The 27,736-nt window shown below is 42.2% G+C and overlaps 2 protein-coding genes across 3 annotated transcripts in view; both read left to right on the top strand.

The window, feature by feature from the left end:
- Nucleotides 1-13,147, top strand: part of tecta (tectorin alpha) — a 48,108-nt gene extending 34,961 nt beyond the window's left edge. Inside the window, exons 21-26 of the mRNA XM_056236223.1 lie at nt 6,656-6,819; nt 7,156-7,404; nt 7,596-7,758; nt 7,997-8,081; nt 8,521-8,640; nt 12,736-13,147. Coding sequence (XP_056092198.1) covers nt 6,656-6,819; nt 7,156-7,404; nt 7,596-7,758; nt 7,997-8,081; nt 8,521-8,640; nt 12,736-12,839 — 885 coding nt within the window. The 3' untranslated portion in view covers nt 12,840-13,147. The remainder of the gene's footprint in view (nt 1-6,655; nt 6,820-7,155; nt 7,405-7,595; nt 7,759-7,996; nt 8,082-8,520; nt 8,641-12,735) is intronic.
- Nucleotides 13,148-14,127: 980 nt separating this feature from the next.
- Nucleotides 14,128-27,736, top strand: part of usp2b (ubiquitin specific peptidase 2b) — an 84,034-nt gene continuing 70,425 nt past the window's right edge. The window contains exons 1-2 of one of the 2 annotated variants that reach the window (XM_056236351.1): nt 14,128-14,288; nt 16,962-17,514. In XM_056236351.1, the coding sequence (XP_056092326.1) occupies nt 17,008-17,514 (507 nt within the window). In that variant the 5' untranslated portion in view covers nt 14,128-14,288; nt 16,962-17,007. The remainder of the gene's footprint in view (nt 14,289-16,961; nt 17,515-27,736) is intronic. The other variant, XM_056236360.1, reaches the window with a different exon arrangement.

Genomic DNA, 27,736 nt, shown 5'->3' with positions numbered 1-27,736 from the left:
ATTGGAAATAGTTCCATGTTATTGCAGTACATTATTTAATGATGTGCTGCATGTTTTTATGCTTATTTGAGAATTAAAGCAGTTTATAATAATATTATAATTTATAATGCTATTTGTGTTGTGCGCAAGAGTTTTCTTACACTGTAAGCCTTACAGTATGAAGTGCGTCTAAAAACAATTTAAGTCTGAGTACTGTTGAATAAAAGTGCTATACCTATAGAGGGCAAGTTAGCTTTTGGTTTTGATACAGCCATAGAGCTCTAAAAGTATACCTTTTTTGGAGTTCAACACTCACAAAATATATTTTTATTTATTAAACCATCCATGTTTCAAATCTCAATAAGTTAAAGTTAGAATTATGCTTTGATAAATATCACAGATTAAGAAAAAAGGGTCTTCAATGTTCCAATGTATAAGAGTATTAAATGTGAAATAGTTTAGTTTCTAAATTATTCTGGTTGGTACAAAATAAACGACTCGGTTACTAACGTAACCTCGGTTCCCTGAGAGGAGGGAACGAGTATTGCGTAATAGCTTACGCTATGGGAAAAACTCCTTTTCTCGAGAAATATTGAAGTCTTTATGTAAAACGCATTGCAGCTGCACAGCATACAGCAATGAGCGAGGCCAATGGGCGTCCAGAGAAACACACAAGCACATTTTTATGTACTGTCATGCATGAAAAATCCTCTACATCAGTCAGAGACGGATTCTATGAGGGAGGAGACAATGCTCAGCATGTACACACCCCAGCCTATGCATAGTTAGACCGACAGTATGTTAGAGTGCAATGAGGGGACCTGTAGGTTATAAAACCTGATAAATGTTGACGGTGAGGCCCAGCCTGCTGCCGCACAAATATCTTGAATGGGTATCCCACTCGACCACGCCCACGAGGAGGCCATGCCTCTTGTAGAGTGAGCTCTGATGCCCAAGGGGCACTGAAGGCCCTTGGCTTCATAAGCCAGCGCTATAGCATCAACTATCCAGCGCGATATTCTTTGCTTTGAAACAGCGAGACCTTTAGTGCGGCCGCCAAAGCATACGAACAATTGCTCTGTCTGCCTGAACAGGGCAGAACGTTCCAAATATACTCTGAGCGCCCTGACCGGGCAGAGTAAATTAGCGTCGCTTTCGTCTGCTGGAGACGATAGCGCGGCCAAAGATATCACCTGTGCTCTGAAAGGAGTAGAGAGCACCTTAGGAATATACCCGTGTTTTGGCCTGAGGACAACCCTGCTGTCGTTAGGTCCAAACTCCAGTTAGGCAGCGCTTGATGACAGCGCGTGCAGGTCGCCCACTCTCTTGACCGAGGCGAGAGCCAGCAAGAGAGCAGTTTTGAGCGAGAGCTGTTTAAGGTGCACAGTTCAGAGGGGTTCGAACGGGGCACGCTTGAATGCGTCCAGGACCGTGGCCAGGTCCCAGATCGGCACCGAGGGGGGGCGTGGGGGATTTATCCTCCTGGCGCCCCTTAGGAAACGAACAACTAGGTAGTTTTTCCCTAGTGTGCGTCCTTCTACAGGGTCGTGTGATGCCGCTATGGCAGCCACATATAATTTGAGCGTGGAGGGGGTGCGGCCTGCCTCCAACAGCTCTTGTAGGAAAACGAGCAAACTCGGTACTTCGCATGTCTCAGGATTCAGGTTCCTGGATTTACACCAGTCACTGAACACCTTCCATTTCTGGGCATATAAGCGCCTCGTAGAGGGCGCTCGCGCCTCAGTGATGGTTCTCAACACTCCACTGGGGAGGTTCCCGGGAACCCGTTGAGGGGCCACGCATGGAGGGCCCACAGATCGGGGCGGGGATGGAGGATCATCCCGTTGGCCTGCCTGAGGAGGTCTAGCCTCAGTGGAATCGGCCATGGGGCAGATTGCATCATCTGCATCAGTTCTGGAAACCACGGGTTCTTCCAGAGTGGGGCTACCAGGAGCACTGCACATTTCTCCTCCCTGATCCGACTGATGACCTGAGGTAGCATCGCGACCGGAGGGAAGGCATACAGCGGGCGGCTCGGCCAGATTTCGGCGAGCGCGTCTGTGCTCTTTGAAAAGAAGAGAGGGCAGTGCGCATTTTCCTTGGAGGCAAAGAGGTCGACCTCTGCTCTGCCAAAGGTTTGCCATAACCACTGAATCGTCAGGGGGTGGAGAGACCATTCTCCTCAGAGAACTTTGTCCCTGGACAGCATGTCCGCTCCCTGGTTCAGAACACCTGGCACATGGGCTGCTCTCAGCGAGCGCAGGTTGCGCTGGGACCATAGGAGGCGCTCCCTGGCCATCGAGTGCAGGGAGCTCGATCTGAGTCCACCCTGACGATTTATATGCGAGACCACCGTCATGTTGTCCGTTCGGACTAGGACGTGCTCGTCCTTCAGGTACGGGAGCAGGGCTCTGAGAGCCAAAGCGACCGCTTTCAATTCCAGACAGTTTATATGTAGGCGCTTCTCTGGGTTTGACCACAAGCCGGAGACAGGCCTGCCCTCGTAAAGGGCCCCCCAGCCTATTTTGGAGGCATCTGTCGTGATCATTTTTCTCCTTGTGTTCACGCCCAAACTCACGCCGGACTGATACCAGTCGACAGCTTTCCAGGGCGTCAGGGCTTTTATGCAGCCGTGATTCGCTCTGATTAAAAAGTGGCCCGAGCGCCACGCGTGAGTGGGGACACGGCTTTTGAGCCAGCGTTGGAGAGGACGCATGTGCAACAATCCTAGCTGGAGTACTGCTGATGCTGAGGCCATGAGACTGAGCATCCTTTGAAATTGCTTGACGGGGGCGCGCGCACCCGCTCTGAACGATGTTGCAAGGCGCCGGATAGTGAGCGCGCGCTCTGACGAGAGGCGCGCCGTCATCTGCACTGAGTCTAGCACTATTCCCAGAAAAGAAATATTCTGGCTGGGGGATAGCATGCTCTTTGCAAAATTGATTCTTAGACCCAGGCAATCTAGATGACTGATAATCCAAGACCTGTGTGTCACTAACTGGCTCTCTGATTGTGCTAGGATTAGCCAATCGTCGAGATAATTTAGTATTCGCACTCCCCGCTGCCTCAGGAGGGAAAGTGCTGCATCCATACATTTTGTAAATATACGGGGTGCCAGTGACAGGCCGAACGGTAGTACTGTGTACTGGTATGACTGTCCCTCGAAAGCGAATCTCAGAAAAGGCCTGTGATGAGGCGCTATCGGAATGTGAAAGTAAGCGTCTTTCAGATCCACTGATAGAAACCAATCCCCTGGGCGAACTTGCGCGAGGATATGCTTGGTTGTTAACATTCTGAACGAGCGAATCATTAAAGCTTTGTTCAGATGTCTGAGATCTAGAATGGGGCGGAGACCGCCATCCTTTTTCGGGACGAGAAAATAGCGGCTGTAAAAACCTGCCTCGCTCATAGAGGGAGGGACTGTCTCTATAGCGCCTTTTTCTATCAGTTTGAGCATCTCGGTGCGTGTGAAACATGTGAAACATCTTTTCTCACTTTCGTTTCGACCACTGCTGTGAAGCGGGGTGGTCTGCGAGCGAATTGAAACGAGTAACCGTGTTTTATTATGTTCAAAACCCATTTCGGCATGTCAGGGATATTTTCCCAAGATTTTGCTCGCACAGATATGGGCTGAATGCTGGCTGGGGGCGTGTCGCAGTGACGTATGGCTCCCGCCAGCGAATCGCCCTGTGCTAATACGCGCTGAGCAGCTTTGTTGAGTGCAGGGGTGCGTGTGAGATTACAGGCACGCTCGCCGTAATGCTCACAGAGTGAGATGTGGAAATGTTTAACACTGTATGGGCAGTGCTTATGGGTGGGGGTGCATAGACTGTGGTAGGCACGCGCGCCACTTTCATAAAACTTCACGCTCGTGGCGGGAGGTTTTTGGTCATATAAACAGTGTTTGTGAGTTGGGGTGCGTGCATAACAGCGGGCACACGCGCTACTCTTATAAAACTTCCCGCTTTTACTGGGGAAGTGTTTATAACTGTGGGAACAGTGCTTATGTGTAGTGGTGCATACGTGACAGTTGGCACACAATCTACATTTATGGGGCGTCCAGCTTGAGCTGGAAAACATTTGGCACTGCGTTGACAGTTTTGATATGTGGGAATGCGCACTTTGGTGTGGACACGTGACCCTTTAATGACACAGGCAGAAAATGGCTCTTTATGTGATTTCTGTGTGTCGCCGTAAAAACGGCGTTTGTTTGCAGGTGGGCGAGCTGTGTGGCTGGCACATTGGCTGCTGTATAGACATTTCCAGCCGCCTGTAAGGGGACTGGGTAATGTTTTAGACGTTTTGGAGAGAACGGTCCGGCTCTTGCGAGACACGCGCTCTCCCTTTTCCTCCCTGTAGCTAGGAGGACTTACGAGGCTCTGGGTTCAGCACAATCTTGGGCCGAGGTCCCCGTCGCTCGGGCGGTTGCTTCCTGTTGGCAGAGCGCGAGCGGCGTCGAAAATCCGTTTCAGGTCTGGGCTGAGAGACAGGAGGCGCCGTCTTAGCTCGCTGCTGCTGAGGCGGTCTTTGGCGGCTCTGCGATGAGCTAGATCGCTTGGGCAGGAAGTGACGCATAGCCTGCGAGTCCTTACGGGCTTCGGTGAAGCGCTCGGCGAACTCCTTCACCGCTGGTCCAAACAGGCCGCTTTGGGAGATAGGCGCGTCGAGAAATGACGCCTTATCTGCATCCTTCATCTCTGTTAGCGTCAGCCACAGATGGCGCTCAAGGACAGTCAGGTTAGCCATAGCACGGTCGATGGATTGGGCGGTGGCTTTTGTAGCTCGCAGCGCTATGTCAGTGGCGCTGCGCAGGTCCTTGAATGCCTCAGGATCGGGTCCAGACTCGTCCATACTGCAGAGAAATTTAGCTTGAAACACCTGGAGGACAGCCATAGAGTGAAGCGCTGATGCAGCTTGGCCGGCGGCGGCGTATGCGCGACCGACGAGAGCTGAAGTAGACCGGCAAGGCTTCGAGGGATGAGAAGCTTTAGCTTTCCATCCAGCGTTGGAGGGTGGACACAGATGATTGGCCACAGCCTCCTCGAGGGGCGGAGTCCCCTCATAGCCTCTTTCTTTCGCGCCGTCCACAGAGGAGAGCGACAAAGAAAAAGAAGGCTTCAGGCGAGCGGAGTGCGGGGCTTTCCACGACTTCGTGAGTTCGTCGTGAACTTCCGGGAAGAAGGGGGAGGGCCTTTATCGAGGGGCCTATCGGCGCCCCTGCAGGAACCACTCGTCCAGTTGGCTGCGGGCGGGTTCTTCCGGGGAAGACCAATCGAGCCCGAGGTCTTCCACGGCCTTAGACAGGATGCGGACGATCTCCGAGTCCATGCTGGAGCCCGTGCTCGTGCCCGCTAATGTCGATGGTGCGGGGTCGAACGACGAACCCGGCCAGTCGTCGGATGCAGCATCACAGGAAAAACTGTCATCCTTGTCATCGTCATCCCCTGACGCGCCAAACGAGACGAGCCCCATCGCTCCGCTGGAGGGGTGCTGTTCCGCCTGTGTGAACTGGACTGGCGGCGGGGAGTCTTCGGGTGGTGGTGAAGCACGCGGGGATTGGCCCGGCGTGACATCACTGCAAACCGCGTGCTCCGGCGGCCTCTGTGAGCGGCGCTTTTTCTTGCGCGGCTCGACCAGAGGAGATGGCAGCACGGAAGAGGTGGGCTCTTTCGCGGTGAAAACGGCGAAGCGAGCGCGCAGCTCGGTGAGGCCCAGGGCGTCACACTCGGGACATCCGCCTCGAGTAAGGGCAGCCTCTGCGTGGTCCGGTCCCAAGCAGCGGGCACAAATGATGTGACGATCCCCGTCCTGAAGAGGGCCTCGACACGAGGCGCAGGAAGGCATTTGAAACAACGCCTTGTTAATTTGCTCTTTTAGAAAAGTGTCGCGGGGGCGAACACTGAAGCTTTTGAAAGGATATAGGATGATGCGCGCCGGATGGCTTAGCAGAAAAGGTGATCGAAGCCGGCTGAAGGCGCCGGCGTCCTCGAAGCAGTCCTGCTGTAGGCTTGTCGACGGCGGCGGCGAAAAGACTCCAACAAATCCGGAGGATCCAGCAAAGAGAAGGTTCTTTGCTGAAGGAGATTAAATCTAAAGAACTCAGACGACGGGGCGCCCAATATATAGCCCTTGGCCAGGCCCATCTTGGCGGGCTCTGACGCGCGTGGGCGCGAAGCACGCTCATTGGAAGCGGGTTCAGAGTCGCCCCGTCATAGGTTTGTGCAGTTGCCGCAGCACAGCCAATGACCGAGCTGCCTCGCTCATTGCTGTATGCTGTGCAGCTGCAATGCGTTTTACATAAAGACTTCAATATTTCTCGAGAAAAGGAGTTTTTCCCATAGCGTAAGCTATTACGCAATAGGAGGAACCTCTCGAAAGGGAACCATGAAATTTCTTTACAAATGTGCTTTGCTCATTCTCACTATTAAATTTTGTGTGTGTGTTCAGAATTACAGAAGACAAACTTATATTCTTTTCATTATGGTTTTCCTTTCATTGTATGCTGGCTAAATATATACTGTCTGCTTGGCTGAATATGTTATTTTCTGTGGAAAGCTAATTAAATTCACCATAAGTGTGTGTGTGTGTGTGTGTGTGTGTGTGTGTGTGTGTGTGTGTGTGTGTGTGTGTGTGTGTGTGTGTGTGTGTGTGTGTGTGTGTGTATTTGTGAATCCAGTCAAATGGAACACACATTATGTACAAGAACACGGTGTGGATCGAGAGTGTGAACAACACAGGGAATGTAGTAACACGTGATAAGACGATCAATGTGGAGTTTTCTTGTGCCTATGAACTGGACATCAAGATCTCTCTGGAGACAGTACTGAAGCCAATGCTCAGGTCAGCTGTCAGACAACATGCACCCCTCACAAAAACTACCACTGTATTACCTTGGATAATACCACTGTGTATTATTTGAAGTACCTCAGAGAACCAAATACTGTAAATACCAGAAAGTATGCATATAGTAATCATACTGTACCATGGCTTATATAACATTATCATGGTAGGCTATTTTTATTTCTTTAGCCAGGTACATCTTTATAATTAATAACAAATACAGTAAATATCATAATATCATATTACATGCACTTTAACATTGTACAGTTGGATGCTCCAGAGATGGGACAAATGATAAAGATAATAACTCTCCCCCTTTTTTTCTGCTGTTCACAGTGTAATAAACCTCACACTGCCGACCCAAGAGGGCAACTTCATCACAAAAATGGCCCTGTATAAGAACGCCTCGTACCGACATCCGTACCGCGAGGGAGAGGTGGTGCTGAGCACCAGGGATGTTCTGTTTGTGGGGGTGTTTGTGGAAGGAGCAGACGATAAACAGCTTATTCTCATTGTTAACATGTGCTGGGCTACACCATCTCGTTACAGCAGTGATCGCCTTCGTTACATTATCATAGAGAGAGGGTAAGGAAATAGCTTATGAAAATAATCATACACAAACTATGCTTAGCACTGAGCATAGGTCAATACATATTTAATAGCATAGCATTTAAGACAAAATAAACACAACACAAAGTTCAGCAGAGGACAACACACCCAAAAACATACAAATGAGTATACAGCCCTCACATCACATACTGTGACTGTAATTCCAGGTGCCCTAACATCAAGGATAACACTATAGGCATGGCTGAGAATGGCGTGTCCCTCACCTGCCGCTTCCACGTCACCGTCTTTAAGTTTATTGGTGATTATGATGAGGTGCATTTGCACTGTGATGTGTCTCTGTGTGACTCAGAGACCAACACCTGCAAAGTGGTGAGAGCTTGTACACACACACATACAGATATTTTTTGTGTATTTTTAGTTGTCTTGCCATTTATAACAATAGAGACAATGGTAAAGGGGGTTGGTACATGATGTGCCACTGGACAACAGCTTTAACTGACAAATGCAAACATAATGAAGAGTAGATTTAGTGATGTGTTACATCTTGTTCATCTGTTTGAGAACTACTTTTTTTGGGGGATTTATAATAACTTTCTTGCTTTTACAGAATTGCCCTCATAACAAACGACGTTATACAGATTACAGTCAGCATAAAGAACAGATCCTGTCAGTGGGACCAATCAGAAGAAGGGGTATGGAGTATATTTCAGAGTTGTGCATGAATGCATGTCCTGAGTGTATATGAGGAGTATGTGTGTAATTTAAGACGGCAATAGTGAAGGCAAAATAAGATTTGGGTGTATATTTGAGTGTATGTGTGTATTGGCAAGGTGATTACGTATGTGTGTGGTTCAGGTATACCCTATGTTTTGGGGGCAAAATGTCCCTACATTGATGGTAATATCCAAAATCCTTGTCCTTGAGTCCTTGTGGGGATATCTTTTGTTCCCCAGGACGAAAACAGCTTAGAAATCATACTAAGTGATGTTTTTTGAAAATTAAAAATGCAAAAAGTTTTCTGTGATGGGTAGGTTTAAGGTTTGGGGATATAATATACAGTTTGTACAGTATAAAAATGTCTGTGAAATGTCCCCATAAAACATGAAAACCTAACATATGTATGTGTTTCAGATTCAGACTGGTGTGAAGAGAATAATGGTGGCTGTGAGCAGATCTGCACTAGTCAAGTAACAGGCGCTGTGTGCAGCTGTGTGACAGGAATGCTGCAAAGAGATGGGAAGAGCTGCAGAGGTGAAATGCAAACACACACATTTACATGTAGCTACTGTTTTTTTTTTTTATTATTAATTGGTGGATGTTGTCCAGTGGCTTTTGGATTATCCCAGAAAAGTAGCTCTGTGACCAACAAAAGTTTATGATTTTTACACATTCTCTTCATCATAATAACATTTTAAAATAAACACAACTTTTAGGAATTTTGAAGCCTTAACAATATAACCAAACCATAAAACCAGCTAAACATAGGCTATAAACAAACTACACTACGGTCGCAGGACTTCAATGTCACCACCATTAAACTTCAGACTTGTCTTTATTTAAAAACATTTTCCCTGAAAGTTTGAGTTGGAATAGTTTGCAAGACCGTGATTATGAACACAACAAGGCTATGAAAGTGGACTAGTGAGTAGATGGGTTTTTTTCTATGGAAGCTTGTTTCCGCCACACAATGAAAAATAAAAAAGGTAATTGCGACTTTTTATCTCACAATTCTGACTTTTTTCTCAGAATTGCGTGTTATAAAGTCAGAATTGCGTGTTATAAAGTCAGAATTGCGTGATATAAAGTCGCAATTGCGTGTTATAAAGTCAGAATTGCGAGATATAAAGTCAGAATTGATTGATATAAAGTCAGAATTGATTGATATAAAGTCGTAATTGCGTGATATAAAGTCGTAATTGCGTGTTATAAAGTCAGAATTGTGAGATATAAACTATTCTGAGGGGAAAAAAGTTAGTCTTTTTTCCCCCTTAGAATTGGCCTGATAACTAGTTTATATCTTGCTTATAGTTTATATCAGTTTATATCTCACAATTCTGAGAAAAGATGTCAGAATTTCGAGATATAAACTTGCAATTATGTGTTATAAAGTCAGAATTGTGAGAAAAAAAGTCAGAATTGTGAGATAAAAAGTCGCAATTCTGTCTTTTTTATCGCAATTGCGACTTTATTTCTCATAATTGCGACTTTATATCTCGCAATTGCGACTTTATATCTCGCAATTGTGACTTTATTTCTCAGAAATGCGACTTTATTTCTCAGAATTGCGACTTTATATCTCGCTATTGCAACTTTATTTCTCACAATTCTGACTTCATATCTCGCAATTGTGAGATAAAAAGTCGCAATTATTTTTTTTATTTTTTTTATTCAGTGGCGGAAACAAGCTTCCATAGTTTTCCTGTTAGGTGTGAATACGTTTAATGTCCCAGACAACCTCTGTAGTCCCACTTGTTAACAACTGCCTAAATTTTGCCCATAAGCAACAAAATAAAATAAAATAACGGTTCCCTAACAAGTGCAACGAAAAGGCATTTATAGACGTTACTGTAGCATATCTGGAAAGTACCATACCAAACACATTTTCATCGGAGTAGCCTGATAATAATATCTGTAAAGTAACAGGCCACCCAGATCCAACACAAGAGTAGTATTAGTAATAGTCAAAAATTGTCCGAGCAAGTTACAATTGGGACTTTGGATGCGGAAGCCATCTTCTGGCGAGACGTGGGATTTAATTTCACACAACGATCACAGTGCATGGACTTTCTCTAGTAGCTAGCTGTTCAGTATGGAAGCTTGTTTCCGCCACAGAATGAAAAATAAAAAAGGTAATTGCGACTTTTTATCTCACAATTCTAACTTTTTTTCTCATAATTGTGAAATATAAAGTCAGAATTGCATGATATAAAATCGCAATTGCGTGTTATAAAGTCAGAATTGCGAGATATAAAGTCAGAATTGATTGATATAAAGTCAGAATTGCGAGATATAAAGTCAGAATTGCGAGATATAAAGTCAGAATTGATTGATATAAAGTCAGAATTGCGAGATATAAAGTCAGAATTGATTGATATAAAGTCAGAATTGTTTGATATAAAGTCAGAATTGTTTGATATAAAGTCAGAATTGTTTGATATAAAGTCAGAATTGCGAGATATAAAGTCAGAATTGATTGATATAAAGTCGAAATTGCGTGTTGTAAAGTCAGAATTGCGAGATATAAAGTCAGAATTGCGAGATATAAAGTCAGAATTGATTGATATAAAGTCGAAATTGCGTGTTGTAAAGTCAGAATTGTTAGATATAAACTATTCTGAGGGGAAAAAAGTTAGTCTTTTTTCCCCTTAGAATAGGCTTTATGCCGAGCGTCACGTGACCAAACCGGAAAACAGGTCTCATTGCATCCGCTTGTCAGAGAAAGTGTTAACGGCCGTAAGAACTAACTACGATATCTATGGATTTTTAAGGTAATCAGCTAACCTACTAAGTTCACTTTGTTATTGGTGTTTTATGCTATTTAAATATCTAAACGTTAGTGTGAAGAAGAAAAATGTAAAAACTTTTAAATATCAATCTGCACATGCGAGGGACATTGGTTATGCTCATTTTTGCTTGCTCCTTTTAAGTTATCTTGAGTAAAACCGCAAAAAAATTCATGAAGCACATACAAAAGACCTGAATCGGAAGCGATGTGATCTGTTTTCCGGCTTGGTCACGTGACGCTCGGCATAAAGCCTATTGGCCTGATAACTCACAATTGCGAGTTTATATCTTTCAATTCTGAGAAAACATGTCAGAATTTCGAGATATAAACTCGCAATTATGTTTTATAAAGTCAGAATTGCGAGATGTAAACTCGCAATTGTGAGAAAAAAAGTCAGAATTGTGAGATAAAAAGTCGCAATTCTGTCTTTTTTTCTCGCAATTGCGAGTTTATTTCTCAGAATTGCGACTTTATATCTCGCAATTGCGACTTTATTTCTCAGAATTGCGACTTTATTTCTCAGAATTGCGACTTTATATCTCGCAATTGCGACTTTATATCTCGCAATTGCGACTTTATTTCTCAGAATTGCGACTTAATATCTCGCAATTGCGACTTTATTTCTCACAATTCTGACTTCATATCTCGCAATTGTGAGATAAAAAGTCGCAATTATTTATTTTTTTATTCAGTGGCGGAAACAAGCTTCCATAGTTTTCCATAGTACATCGGTTATACAGTGATTATTGAGTTGCACAGTAGGATGGAATGAATGTACTTTAAGTGTATAGACCTTAGTCATGTTAGACGCCATGTTGAATTTAATGCAGATGAAAACAAGGCTGTTAGGGATAAATGTACAGTCTTTAAAATGGCATACTGCATAAAGGTCCTAGGTCTCGTCATTTTTACAACTCATGACTTTCAAACTTTTTTGTCGTTTGACGTTTTTGTCTGCTGAAAGTTTTTATTTTCAAAAAGACATTGTATCAGCTGAAAAATCTGATTGTTGTTAAACAACAGTACAAAAATTAAAGGATTAGTTCACTTCAAAATGAAAATTCTGTCATCATTTACTCATCATCAAGTTGTTTCAAACCTGTATGAATTTCTTTCTTCTGCTGAACACAAAAGAAGATATTTTAAAGAATGTCGGTAACCAAACAGTTGATGTACCCCATTGACTTCCATAGTAGGAAAAAAATAGAATAAGGTCTATAGGGGGTGGTTTTAACTTATAGTAGTAGACAACGTAACTTTTAGGGATGTGCTTTGTAGTTCTGCCGGACACAGACAGACCTTTCTCGTATTAAATGTTGTGTGTCTGAACAACATGCAGTACTTAATTTTCCTAAATCGGAATCATTTGATGAATCATTCAATGACTCTCTCATAAAGACATTCATTTATTTTGTCCCTGAATGAATCAGTGTGTTTGAACAAATCGGTTGATTGAATGAGTCATTGACCTTTAGTTAAGTCACTGAAAAGCACCACCACTAAGCTTATCCAATTTAAATTCAAGAACCATATCTAAATTTTGTATGTTTAATTTAGGAACATTTTCCTTCACCAGAGGTTCATTATTAGACTGCTGTTTGTCCACACTTTTGTACACTACACTCACACAAATAGATCCTCTGCATATTAAATGTCAGCAGCATCAACCTTAGACATCACTATTTTAGCTCAGTTCAGCTTCTCTGTACTGTAACTCTAAACCAAAGCCAGTCTTGTGTATTCTTCATGACTTGACTATGACGTTCCTTTACACACAACTCTCGTAAACTCCTTGACCCTCCATTCTCATGAACCTCTCATCTCTTTCTCTGTCTTAACAGTCACCAGTATGAGTACTGACCGTCAACCCCTGCTTCTTCTGGCAGCTGCTGTTGTAAGCATCAACATCTTACTGCAAACACACACCTCAATTTTCTTCTCTTAACACCCACCAAGCAAGGCCAAGGGAGAGAGAGGTGTATACAGACAAAAGGGAGAAGCAAAACAGCCAGTGAGGGGATATGCATGTGATGCATCAGCAACCCTGCGGTGAAGACCACCTCTGAGCAGTTCCCTTCATCGAAGTGAAAACTGTGATCAAATACAACCAAGTGTTCCTTCACCAGCTGGATATCTCAGACATAAAACAACGTGCCTCGGTCCAACATAAATACATGACACCCTTCAGACCCTGAAAGAATCCAACTCTTTTCTTTGGCACAACATCTAACCCCAGAAACCAAAAAAAGAAAACTGTCACTTTGAAACGTAGTGATAGAGAGACAGCTACTGAATATTTCACAGCCACTAATGACAGATTAGCAAGTATTACTTATTAGATGATGAGAATCACTGAAGAGTGAGAGCACATGTTGCAAGAATGGATGATAATTCTCAACACGTTATGTTGTTTGTTTGTTTTTTATTTAGTTAATTTGATGAAATGCATATCCTCTCCTTCTCTAATTCTCAATATGCCATTTTGTTTGGTATTTAAACCCCTTTTTGCCATATTAAAGTAATGCTGAGATCAAAATGCCAATCAACATTTGCGTTGCTTTGTATTCCTTTGGATAAATGAGTGAATGGCGTTCCATACCAAAACACAAATGTTCTTGAGTAGCTAACTTTTAAAGCATCATTTATTTAAGCTGTATATAGTAGGCCATGTTTGATGGATGTGAACACTTTTGTCCTGTACAATAAATACTCAATGTACTGTATGAATCACTGACATAAAGTGAATTTTTAGAGTCATCAACTCCATTTGCAATTTAGTCTGGCAATATCACCCATACTTGACTTGACTTGATAATGATGGTGATGGTATTAAAGAAAGATTCAATGATTGTTTCTAATCACTTCACACATGACACCACAGCTGAACTATACTGCATTCCTGTAGGTTTGGGACAGCCATAACACCATGGCAACTTATGTAGTCACTTACTGTATGTAGTCAAGTGACCAAACCCTTGATGTCCATACTCACTGTAACAATGTTTTCTTATTCTATGGGTTGTTTGTTTGTTTTTAATCTGATATGATTTATTTGAGAATAAAGTGAGCAATTCACATTGATTCTGCTTCTATTCATAGTGCATTAGTCATGGCTTCTGCAGCAAGCCAAAGATAGAGAGCGCGCGAGAGAGAGCGATCCGGGTTGCTATGGCGACCGCTTGGGAGGCGGTTCCTTAAATCCCGACTTGAGAAAAGCACATATTGGATCAGGACCCTGTGCTGGTATGCAGTCACTCCAACCAACTGATCCGAGTGCGTAACGCCGAGCCCGTTTCGTATGATCTTCTACTGGATCTTAAAGTAACGTCTGTTTTTTAGGGAAATACAGGGATATTTGTCTGGTCACTCGGGAGGATGAACTGGAATTCCACTGGTAAGGATCTTAAGGGTTGTGCGGGGAGTCTCTAACGCAGGATTAAACATGTGACATAACTTACCCACATCAGCTAAGCTTACTATAGCAACCCTGTTGTCTATTGGTGATTATATCGTTCATGCAATTTTATTAGACCACCAGCCGTTTTCAATGGCAGTTTTACATAGTTAGCGTTAATGAGTGGGCAGTAAAGGCAGTGTTTATAGTAGCTAACTACTGTATCCTACAGTAACAGTCTCTGTTTGACTCACGCTCAGATTGCGTCCACTGCTTCAATAGAGGGTATGCGCATGACGTCACCGTCGGCCGGAGTGAATGCGGTCACGCCCACAAGTGGCAAAAAGACTGAGCGGCAGCATTTGTTTTCAGCGTGAATGCCGTGAAAATCACACAAAACAAATCTAAAACGGGAAAGAGCTTTGCGATTGACTGTACAACTAGATTTGACCAGAAATCTGAGGTACTGTATATTTTTACAGACTGCAAAAAGCTACAGAACAGACTATATTCTGCATAATTGGATGTTTTTAAATAAACACTGACAAAAAACTACACAAGTTTTAGGGCTGGACGATATGATGATATACAGTATAACATTAATGTAAGTGATCACTCGGATTTAGACCTATCTATATTGTATTTATATAAAACGTTTACAGGCAAATTGTCTTCATTTATTTCCCCGGCGTCGAAATCAGGCACATATAAATGTCAGGAAACACGATTCCTGGCTGCATGTCAATATCCATGGATCACTGGATCTATAAGTTGTAAGGAACACTATATCGAGTCCAACTTTTAGTTTAAACTGATAATAGTTTGTTTTACTCGCGTTTTCGCAGTTTCCCCTATTAACTCCAGTCACGCAGCAGCTCTTCTGCCACTCAGTCCCGCTGAGGGGGGCGTGTTCCGGCGGGGAAGTGACGTTAATGCATTCCCTCAATAGGTAGCAGTGCATTACTTAATTACTCTGACTTTAGCCAATGTGCATTCCTCCATTCCCCATGAGTCAGTTCTCTCCTGAAATTTACATCACTACAAACACTCTTCGCCGTCGTCATCATTATCGGCATCATCATATTCTACTTCTCGACCATCTACGGACTCGCTAAAACTATACGTCATTGGCTAGTACATTTTTTTTTTTCCTCGCCAGACTTTTTACATGATGAAATGCAAGAACAATGCAAATTAAAAAATTCTACATAGGCTACATATAATATAAAATATACATTTCAAACACTATTAAAGACAAGTAACAGTCTGTAATAAAATAAGAACAAATAATCAAACTACAAGCAATTGCAGAAATGAACACAATAGAACAAAGATGCAAATTAAATAAACAGTGCTTTTCAGGTAAATGTAACACTACAGATTAGGTACAGAAATTGAATAATCAAATGAAAAGAATTTTTTTTTTTTTTTTGATTAACATTAAAAAATAGTTTATATTAAGACATAGCCTACTGCACGTCACTTTGTAGGCCAACTGGCAGTTATCATCACACTGGTTCTCTCAACAAAAAGGGTTAGGGTTAGGCCTTTTTCCATAGGCTTTTGGATTATCCCAAAAAAACAAGCTCTGTGATTAACAAAAGTTTATGATACTTACACTTTTTGTCCATCAATGTAATTTTCACAAATGAACACAACTTTTATGAATTTTGAAGAATATGCAGTCCCCCGAAGTAAAAAATCTAAAGCTAAGCTATAAACGAACTACCACAGTCCCCCGACTTCAACGTTTTAGTTTTTATCTAAAAACAATTTCCCATAAAGTTTGAGTTACAATAGTTTACAAGAGCACAATTATAACTAACTATTGTAACTCAAACTTTATATATGCTTAACGAGGCTGTAAAAACGGACTGAGTTTACCTGTTCACCATGATGACGTTTAATGTCCCCGACAGCCTCTGTAGTCCCATTTAGTTTGCAACCGAGGGCGCTCTCAGCCACGTGATAGTTATCAAAAACTTATTTTTTTGCCTCTTACTCAATCACAGGTGACTAAAATCGTACAATTTACTAGCCATTGGCTACTTAAAGACATTTTTAGTCGCCCAGAAATTTGGTCACAGGTCATGTTGCAGGTGTTATTTCATAGTTCATAAAATTTGAAAGCAATATAATTTTGCCTTACACAATTTTCATACATAAAACATAAAATAAATGACTTGAAAAGACTGTTCCGTGACATCCACTCAATCATTTTTGCTTTTGTGGGAGACGTAACTTGGAGATGAAACTCCATTTTCTGAAGGTTGGAGATTGTGGAAGTCTTTGAAAGGGTCATCTGCATTTCTCTTTTTGTCCAACCAAAATCCAAAGCTATAATGTTTTTGAATTATAACATTCATCCTCAACCTTTTGAGTCTCAGTGTACATTACTTGCTAGTAACTCTACTCTAGTTGACCGCTGTCCTACTTGCACACAACTGATACTGAAAGATGAGACAAGTCTAGTTTATCATGTTGTCTTTGTGTTTGCATGAGCAAGACGCAAAAAGAAGTTCCCCTAAGTTGTCCACATTTTACAGCCTAATATAGATTATTTGATGAAGCTGAAAGTTGTGTACACAATCTCAGATATAAAAAGCATTAGTCTGATTAGGCTTAGTCTTCTTTAGCTTTGTTTCTAGCAAACTGTGTTTGTCTTTGTGACAGTTTGGCTCTCTCCACCTTGGGGCTGATTTCTCTTCACATCTTGATCATGTCTCCAGTCTACTCGCCCCCCAAATACACCAATGGCTCCACCCTCTTAAGCCCATACAGTTCCTATGACCCCTGCGATCCCACCCTGGGATATTTTGTCCGAGGTCAACCCCAGCTTTCCAGGTATGCTCCTTCCACCTCCCGCTACCTGAACCCCAGCCCTTGCCTCGCCCGAGGCGTCCCGTTCTTTCCTCAGGAGCCTGAACGTGGGCAAGCCGTTCCCCATTCTGAGTCCCACATTGGCCGCCGGAGTGAAAGCTACAGTAGGATGCAGGTTAAAGGTCCGATTCCTAGAATTAATTGGCAAAGGGGCCGTTCGCCTTCTAGGACTGGACATATCTGCACATCTCCCCTATCAAGGCAACGCAGGTCGGTCAGTCAGTCAGACCTGATGCGGGAGCTCGCCACTCTGGAGATCTGTGACCAAGGAGCAGTGTACACAGTCAAAGAGAGCACGATTAGGGGACGGACAGATTACTCAGGGCCTCTCTACTGGAGCTCAGAGGTGAGTTTGATTATTTTGTACACTGACAATAAACATTTAAATACTGGGTTCAACATAAGTTAAGCTCAATCGACAGCATTTGTGGCATAATGTTGATTACCACAAAAAATACTTTTGACTTGCTTGGCAGCCTGTCCAGACCTGCATGGATAAAAAAAGACAAATTTAATGATGTCTCTATAAACTTTTATTATTACCAGTACTCGAAGTGGGCCAGTAAGCAGTACCGGTACTTCTATATTTTAATCTCTAGCGTGCCATTTCCCACATGTTGCCGGTACTTTGCCACTCAGAGTCAAAGCGTCAGTGCAAGCAGGCAGGGCCGTTGCTAGCGGTGCGAAAGGTGGTGACGACATCCCCCAGATCTCTCTTCCCACACCACCCAACCCCCCAATTTTGAGCTTAAATTGAATTGATCATATTTATTGTCAGTATATTACTATCATCTCTGTTCATAAGTACTCAGTGCTACGATACTGATTTAATTCTAGATCACATTTAGCATATAAAGTATGAGCTTGTAGGCTGACACTCTCACACCTTCACTTCACACACTTGTGCAAGCACACTTGAGAATAAATTAGATCAATGAACAACACCACACTGCCCTTACCCATGTGGTCTGTGTAAGCACACACATATAAACATTATTCATTATGAGTATACGGTTCAGCCACGTTTTATCACTGTAGTTGTGATAAAATTGATATTGCATTTTAATAAAATATTGTATGTATTATGCTACAATAGGTATTAGGCTATATTACAGTGATGCATCATAACTGGAATAAAGACATTTAGTCCGACAAAGTGAAGCACAGCTCTAATTACTAACACCACTATTAGTCCTGTAATACTCAGATTTACTCTCTAGAGTGCGCTGTTTTTCTCTTTTAATTAAAGGTGCTGTGTTTAGCGCTATATTTAGTGGACAACAGCAATACGAATCTTTGGTAATAGTTAAGATATGGAAATGCATAAATATGATACAAGCCAAAACAATTCTACACATGCATTGTAGTACATAAATGTGAAAGATCGAATGGAAAGTACATGAACGATTGGCTTAATACATTTTTTTATTAAAAAAAGTAAGAGACACTTAGGCCTGGTTTCACAGACAGGGTTTAGATTAAGCCAGGATTAGCCCATAGTTCAGTTGGGACATTTAAACACCTTTTATAAACATGTCATAGAAAAACACATTGTGCATCTTGAGACAAAACAATGGCACTGACATATTTTAAGATACGTCAATGCACGTTGCTTTTAATTAAAACAGCTCAAACATGTATTTTAGTCTGGGTAGTCAGTAGTCAGTAGTCTTGTATTTAAAAAAAAAAATAGTAGTAGGCCTATGTTAAGTTTTTGCTAAAACATTTCCTTTTGTTAAAACTGCACTATTTGCAGTTATGCTTTTAACCCATGATTACACTGCAACTGAAAGTGTTCTATAAATGTATTAATATTCAGCTGGTCACATGATCTCAACATGGCAGCCACCATGAGTGGCAATCTCACATTCACGTAAAATAACTTTTTTTGGCTACTGATATGATTGGAGTCTTCATTTAATGTGAGGGTATATCATTTTACATAATCTGCCAAAAGCACTATTTCCTTTTACTTTAAAGTAAATTCTAATTTTTATACATAAGCATTTAGGTGATTATATTAGACTGGATTTGTCATGGCCATACAACAAACTGATCCATGATCAGGTCTAATAGACTCTGGCTTACCATGAACTTCTTTATAAACTGGCTCTGAGTTTACAACTGATTCTGAGATTATTCATTTTTCATCTGACATAGTGCCACAATGATTGCTCTCATAGTGAGCCAGAGGTCTGTACAGTGCTGAATATAATTACGTGTCCACAGTAGCAAACCTGTATATCAGCACAATTTCATGTTGTTAGCTTGGACTTTGTCATTGTCAGGCCTATAGCGTATTGTCAGCCAAATCAGGGTGTTACATAAAAAATGTGCAGTTCCAGGTGCAGTTCTGCTGAACTCTGACTTTAGCTTATTTTCGTTCCCATTCTCCTCCGGGCGTAACATAACTAGATGCTTTGAAACTTAATCTCACCCTTTTTCTTTTTTTTACACATTTTTCAAACATCAATAGATTTCACCATGCCAGAAAGTATGTTTTTGTTTTTGTTTCTCTTCTTCATTCCATTCCCATGGTCTTGTGGTATTGGGAGAGGCTGTTAAAGAGATTAAATGGTGTCTTTATGACCTGTCTAAATCCTCATGTGTTGACACTAAAGTTTTGTTGCCTGCCATGTGTGTTTAGGTTACATAAGTATCTGCAATCAGGTTCAGTGTTATTGTAAGGATAAGCAGAGCACTGAAGTACTTGTACAGAGAGATACGGCTCATAATCTTATTAGTTTATTATTAAGCTGTATTATTTTGCATTATCTTTTAATAGAGTCTTTATTTCATAATTTTATACAAGTTTTTGCTACTTTTTTATTGTAAATTAGTTCTGAATTATTTAAAGATAACAACTGCAGCTCTGAATGTTCTTTTTCTTACTCAGCATATTGCAGATTTCACTATGGGAATGAAACCAAAATGTAAAAGGTAGAAACTATCCTCATTATTCCTATATTATCTTATATTAATGCGCTTAATTAATTCATTAGTATACCGTTCATGCGAAGCACAAACACACACACACACACACACACACACACACACACACACACACACACACACACAAAGAGGTCGTAGATCATGCTGCGTGCACACCTATTTTTTACAGTCTATGGTGCACACACAAACATTCAGGAGCACAGAAAAATCCTGTCAATGCTATTTCAGCGTGACATTTATTAATAAAGTGGTAATGTATGTTTTTGATGTAATTAAACTTGCAGGTTCTTTATTATCAGAGAGATATTGTACAGATGCAGATAATGCATGCACAGCCTCTCTCTCTCTCTCTCTCTCTCTCTCTCTCTCTCTCTCTCTCTCTCTCTCTCTCTCTCTCTCTCTCTCTCTCTCTCTCTCTCTCTCTCTGTCGCTAATTCATTTAACCCTTATGTTGTGTTTGGGTCATTTTGTCACACAGGATATAACTACATTTTCCAAAATTTGGGGGATTTTTCCCCCCACCTTTTTACACGTGGTGTAGGTCTACAAGCAATTGCTTATTATGCTTTATTATCACTTTTTTGATAAGGCCAGTTTTTGTATTTCTTTTTGGAACTGATTGATCGTAGGCCTCATTGATCTGGGCCGACCATTTTTGACCGGGAAAATATAAACCAAAATATCAAAATCTTAGGTTTACCTTAAAATGCTGATAACCACCATGATAATAAAGGTGGTACAATAGAAAGCAACTTGATGAACAGAGAATATAGACCATACACACAGGTACACAAAACACTATCAGGGTAACACACATTACAATAAAATGATGCAAAAAATATCAAATAAAATCTAATTAAATAACATAAAACGTAACACAAAACACCCTAATGTAGATCACTGATAGCAAAAAATAAGAAATAAGAACAAAGCTATTTATATATAATTTAATCATTTAATTATTATTAATTATTTAAAAATTTAATCAGGGACTTCAGGGGTTGTCCTTTTTGTGTTTTCAAATTATACAGTAATTCTAATTTTTAAAAAATTTTAAAGCGTACAGATGTTACCACATAAAGCACATTTTTAAAGCGATAGTTCACCCCATAATTTACTCACTCTCATGTTGTTCCAAACCTCTATGTCTTATTTTTGTCTGCGGAACATAAAAGAAGATGTAAGGGTGGTTTGCACAGGGGTTCAGGCTGCAGGATTGCCGAATGACTAAAGAAACGTTATCAGCAAGATGGTAGAAAACTGTACATTTCTTTTCGATTACCGCCCACTACTGCTACTTATACCAACGACGGAAATAAGCAGTTAAAATAACAAAATATGTGGGAGAGCATTGCTATAGTGTGACGATATTGTATTGCAATAGGTAGCAGATTAAATTTAATACTGAATCAAAAGCACCTCATTTGTAATTAAAAGGGTTTAATGACAAAATGGTTACCTGAGAGAGAGAGAGAGAGAGAGAGAGAGAGAGAGAGAGAGAGAGAGAGAGAGAGAGAGAGAGAGAGAGAGAGAGAGAGAGAGAGAAAGAGAAAGAGCCAGAGCAAAAAAGCCCCATTGAAAAGAAGAGCATAGAGAAGAAGAGAGCTAAGAGCAACGTTCAATCTTCTTTTATCCCTTCCTTGACCATGTGAAAATGTGAGACATTCAAACTGATCAATCAGATAATTACAACTTCCCCCACGGTACTAAAGGTGTACTGATGTTCCAAAAATGCCAGATCAAGAACGACAAGACAACTAAAGACCGCTGATAAATGATCATTTATCATCGGACTTTAAGCATTCACAGTAACAAAAACTACTATTTAAGAAAAATACCGCTGTTAGGAAGACGGAATATGTGTTTAGCTATTTGTACTGTATGGCTTTAAAGTCAAGCCACTGAGTGAGGTGATCCATTTCTAATTTTGTTTTTGACAGTTTCTGAAGAAAATGTTGTCAGAATCCAAATCAAGGTCTATGTGTGTGTGTGTGTGTGTGTGTGTGTATGTGTGTGTGTGCGCTTTGGGGACAAATTTGTACCCAGAAGTGAGCTAAACCTGACAAAAACTCCCAATACCTCCTTTTAGGGACATCCTCGGCATAAAAATAAAGTAAATACTGTTTTTTTCTTTATTTTTTTCTTCTTCTTTTTTTAAAGGGGTCCTCATGATTTTTTTTACTTTAGTTAGTGTGTAATGTTGCTCTTTGAGCACAAAGAACATCTGAAAAGGTACGATGTTCAAAGTTCAATGCAAAGGGATATAAAGGGAAATATTTTCTTTTAAAATCACTTTTTAAGGACTACAACAAATGGCTGGTAGGGACTACAACAAACTTATTCCCGGGTTGGTGACATCACAAACCCTAAAATGTACATAGACCCTGCCCCCGGGAACACAATACACAAAGGGGGTGAGGCCATGTTGGGCTGCTGTTGGGCTGCTGTTGTTGGGCTGAAGTTGGGCTGAAGAAGAGGAAAAGTTGTTTTCGCTGTTTTTTACACCCCGGAAAAAGTTTATCCTAAAGCTTACGAACTTAGAGAGGTTCAAATTTATTTTTAACACTGTTCCTGCACATTCAGGAACCCCAACAACCTCAATGTTTGTCTGTGCGCTGCAAATTTCATGGAGAACAGCTTCCAGAAGACAATGCTGGCTACGCACAAAAGCTTCTCCTGAAAGATGTAGCTATTCCCATTTTGTTGAGACATTGTGTTTTCTTTTAACAGTTCCAATTATAAGCTTTATGTAGTTTCTATGATAACTATGATGTAGACGAAGCGCAAAGCTTTGCCTCCTGTAGCCTGCTAACTAACATTACAGTACTGATGTAGTGTTTACTTTAGCTTTTGTAAGCTCTGGCTTTTGTAAGACTGTTCACCGCCCCTTAGGAAAATTAACCATGATTTTGTGATCGATTACTGTTTGTATTACCAAAGTTTTCCGACAAATATGATTAAATGGTGGATAACATCGTATAAGAAAAAAAAGAAAAAAAATACCACTCTGACACATCCTGTCAAATCCGTGCTTGCAAAGTCTGTGCTTGAAATTTGTTCAGCACAATCCTCTTGTTCGTTAACATTGTCAAGTTCTGAATCCGGCTCAAAATGGTTTGAAATTGACGCCATTGTTAATATTTACATCTGAGTGGAGCTTGTGGTTAGGGGCGTGACATTTCCCAAATACGCGCTATGCGCTGCCAATCACAACACACTGGGCCAGCTAACCAATCACAGCACATTTTATATTTTGGAAGGAGGGGTTTCATCAAAAATTGAGCGTTCAACCAGACTGGGGAGAGAGGAGCTGTAATAATGTAAAATATGTGAAAAATAATAAGATTTTTGAACAATCAACCATAAAAACATTCTAGTTCCCCAAAAACAAAATCAAGACTTCGTAAAAGGGCTTAATAGGACCCATTTAATGCAGAAAGTGCTTTGGTAGTGTTACGGTCATAGATGGCTGAATTAGTGTGTGTGTGTGTGTGTGTGTGTGAGAGAGAGAGAGAGAGAGAGAGAGAGAGAGAGAGAGAGAGAGAGAGAGAGAGAGAGAGAGAGAGAGAGAGAGAGAGAGAGAGAGAGAGAGAGAGAGAGAGAGAGAGAGAGAGAGAGAGAGAGAGAGAGAGAGAGAATGTGAGTTCAGTCATTGGGAGAGTCTCATACTGATGCCACTCCTTTCACTCTCCCACGTCAAGTCAAAGCATGTGGTAGGGTCAGGTTCAGTATGTATTAGGTACATATTTCTACACACACATACACATCAGGCAGAATATACACTCCTACTGTATACAAACTAAGAAACACTCAGCAATACGCCTGCGGTTTGTGATTGAAATTGCATGGGAACACACTCTGTCCTGCATTCCAAATCACATGCGAATCACCTCCCGGGATCTGTGCCGATCTCTCACCATGACAACCAAACATGTCTGCACAAGTCACCAGAATGAGTCAACTCTTCTTGTGAGCTTCATAAAAGGGCTGATAGTAACAGGGAATATTACTTTGCATGGGTATCGCTATGTGAATTTGTAGCTTCCTGCGTGGCAGGAACATTGATCTTTGTCCTGTCTAAAATCAACTTGATTGATTTATGTTGTTAAAAATCAAATGTTTCTTATTGCCTTTGTTTGTCACTATATTGCTCGAAATAAAAAAATTCAAATTCAAATTCAACTAGTTGGGGAAACATGTCAGGAACATATTATGCCTGGGTTATGTTTCAATCCAAAGTTATATGTTACATGTACACTTACCATAGTAATAACAGTAAATGATGCATGAATACATGCAACTAACCCTCAACCAAATCCTAATCCTACCCTAACCCTATAGTAAGTAAATGTAGTTGCTTAATATTAGTACTTAAATGTATAATTACACTGTAACAATGACACCTTATAATGAAGTGTAAACTTTTTCTTTTCTTTTTTTACTATATTACAACAATAAGGAGAAATTACTATTGAAAACAGTTGGTATTACAAAAAACTCTGTGTCTGGACACATCAAGATGATGAGGTTTAGCTTATAATAATAGTTGTGGTGTGTAGTTGTCACAGTTTGACTCTTTAGTTTCCCCCGTCTCTGTGTATTTGGTTCAGTCCTGTGTCCCAGTTTTCCCGCTCCTCGTTTGTGTTCAGTTCCTTCACCTGTGTCTAGTTAATTTGCCCCAGCTGTGTCTTGTTCCCCTATCTGTTCTCTGTGTATGTAAACCCAGTGTTCTCCCTCACTCCTGGTCGGTTATTGTTTATGTTACATGTATGTGGTACTCCTCGTGTTCAATTAAATTCCTGTGATTACTTCCAAGTTCCTTGTCGTGCGCTTTATACACCCGAGATCGTGACAGAATAACCGACCCGTTCAGTCCCAATCCGGAAGTATGTAGGCGCCCCAGTTCACCTCAATCCGGAACCCTCTGCATACCTCTCCAAGAACTCCGTGTCCCTTGCTTCACCCAAGATGGCCGAGCCTTCACCGCTGGTCCCGTCCAGCACAGATCCCGAGCCAGAGCTTCCGCCGCTGGTCCCGTCCAGCACAGATCCCGAACCAGAGCTTCCTCCGCTGGTCCCGTCCAGCCCTTCAGAGCTTTCTCCGCTGGTCCCGTCCAGCCCTTCTGAGCCCGTCGCCTGCCCGCCAGAGCCTGAGCCCGTCGCCTGCCCGCCAGAGCCTGAGCCCGTCGCCTGCCCGCCAGAGCCTGAGCCCGTCGCCTGCCCGCCAGAGCCTGAGCCGCCTTCACTGCTGGTGCACGCCTACCCGCCAGAGACTAAGCACACCACACGTAAGTCCACTCAAGAGGACACTGCATTGATGGTGATGTCTGCGGCGATTTTGTGTGTGTGGGCTACACACACATCAGTTTTGGCCCATGCATTCAGTCCTCCCGAGCCTTCTCCGCTGGTTCCGTCCAGTCCAGCCAAGCCTTCACAGCTGGTTCCGTCCAGCCCAGCCGAGCCTTCACGGCTGGTTCCGTCCAGCCCAGCCGAGCCTTCACGGCTGGTCCCGTCCAGCCCTGCCGAGCCTGAGCTTCCCTGCAGCCCTGCCGAGCCTGAGCTTCCCTGCAGCCCTGCCGAGCCTGAGCTTCCCTGCAGCCCTGCCGAGCCTGAGCTTCCCTGCAGCCCTGCCGAGCCTGAGCTTCCCTGCAGCCCTGCCGAGCCGGAGTTTTGCGTCATGCCTGCCGGGCCGGAGCTTCGCGTCATGCCTGCAGAGCCAGAGACCGTCCAGCCAGAGGCCGTCCAGCCAGAGACCGTCCAGCCAGAGACCGTCCAGCCAGAGACCGTCCAGCCAGAGACCGTTCACGCCCAGCCTGCCCAGCCAGAGACTGTACCTGAGCCTGAGCTTGAACCTGTCCTTCTCCCCAAGAAAATTTTGGGGGGGGGGCTATACGCCTTCGTTATGGCCGGCCAGAGACTCACGGAGGCCTGAAAAGACCTCACCGCCATGGCCACCCGAGGGTCCAACAGCTACGCCCTGGACGCCCGAGGGTGCGTCTGCTCCGCCGTGGTCACGCCCAAGTCCTGCACCGCCCTGGCCGCCTGGACTTCCTGTTCCGCCCTGGCCACGCCCTCGCCCTGCTCCGCCCTGGTCACGTCCACGTCCTGCTCCGCCCTGGAGGCTTCCTGCTCCAGACCTCGCCCTCCTCAGCCTCCAGGGCGCCCACCCCATTGATGTTATACGGCGCGAGGTCGCGCCTTTTTGGGAGGGGGCGTACTGTCAGAGTTTGACTCTTTAGTTTCCCCCGTCTCTGTGTATTTGGTTCAGTCCTGTGTCCCAGTTTTCCCGCTCCTCGTTTGTGTTCAGTTCCTTCACCTGTGTCCAGTTAATTTGCCCCAGCTGTGTCTTGTTCCCCTATCTGTTCTCTGTGTATGTAAACCCAGTGTTCTCCCTCACTCCTGGTCGGTTATTGTTTATGTTACATGTATGTGGTACTCCTCGTGTTCAATTAAATTCCTGTGATTACTTCCAAGTTCCTTGTCGTGCGCTTTATACACCCGAGATCGTGACAGTAGTAAGATTTTTTGTAATTCAGCAAGGGCGCTTTAAATTATGACAGTAAGGTTACAGTAAAAACTTTTACATTGTTTCAAAATAATTCTGTTTCAAATATATGTTGTTCTTTTGAAATGTCTATTCAAATGTATTACTGTGTTTAAAAAGCAGTTTTCAATATTGATAATAAGAAATGTTTCTTGAGCAGTAAATCAAATTTACAATTTAAAAATATATTCAAATAGAAAACAATTATTTAAATTGTAATGATATTTCACAACATTACTCATTTTACTGTATTTATGAAATAAATGAAAGCTTGGTAAGCTTAAGAGACTTCTTTCAAAAACAAACAAATTAAAAATCTTATCATCTGTGCTAAAAAATCTATTATTTTATTATGAACTCAAACATTTATCATCAAACCCTGTTAAGACCAATTCTAACATTTATTTAATATATCTAGCTCTGTATGCCAACAATTGTTTGAGAGAAACATTTATAATAGAGTTGAATCTTAAAATATTACTGAGTTCTATTATGTCTCCTGAGCTCGGAGAGCTATTAAAATTCCCTCTAGCTTTTTTCTGCTATTAATGAATAGCTCTGGACTAGACTGTTTTACTGCTTTTGATGTTTAATGAAAATTCCAAGATTCGCAGAATGCTTGTTGCACAGAACTCGTGTTAAACACAAAGTCAATGAACCATTACCTACTTTCCAAAATGTGACAAATGAAAGCTTAAAACAATAGAATTTACTTGACTCAGCTCCCTGTGGCATGGAAGTCATTTTGTCAGGTCCATTATTAGTAGAGCAGAGGTCATAATGTAAGTAAACGCTTTTGTCATAAGGTTTTTATTAGTGAAGGACTGAAAATGTACACATTTACAATTTGAAGGATCGTAAAGTAGTAAAGATCATGCTTATTACTCATGCCCCAGATAGATGGTTTATTGCCAGACAGAGCAACTCTGTACTTTAATCTAAATTAGTGTCAAGGCCGTTTGGCTTATTTTGGCCCATGTAAGAGCAGGTCTAGGGCCAGCTGTGTAATTGGCTGAGGATTAGCCATTTGAAGTGACAGTACAAGACTTCCCCTGATAAATTCCAGAGACAAT

Source organism: Rhinichthys klamathensis, unplaced genomic scaffold (assembly GCF_029890125.1).
Source record: "Rhinichthys klamathensis goyatoka isolate OS25496 unplaced genomic scaffold, OSU_Roscu_1.1 h1tg000019l_1, whole genome shotgun sequence".
Classification (NCBI taxonomy): Eukaryota; Metazoa; Chordata; class Actinopteri; order Cypriniformes; family Leuciscidae; genus Rhinichthys; species Rhinichthys klamathensis.
This window is presented reverse-complemented; position numbering and strand designations above follow the sequence as displayed.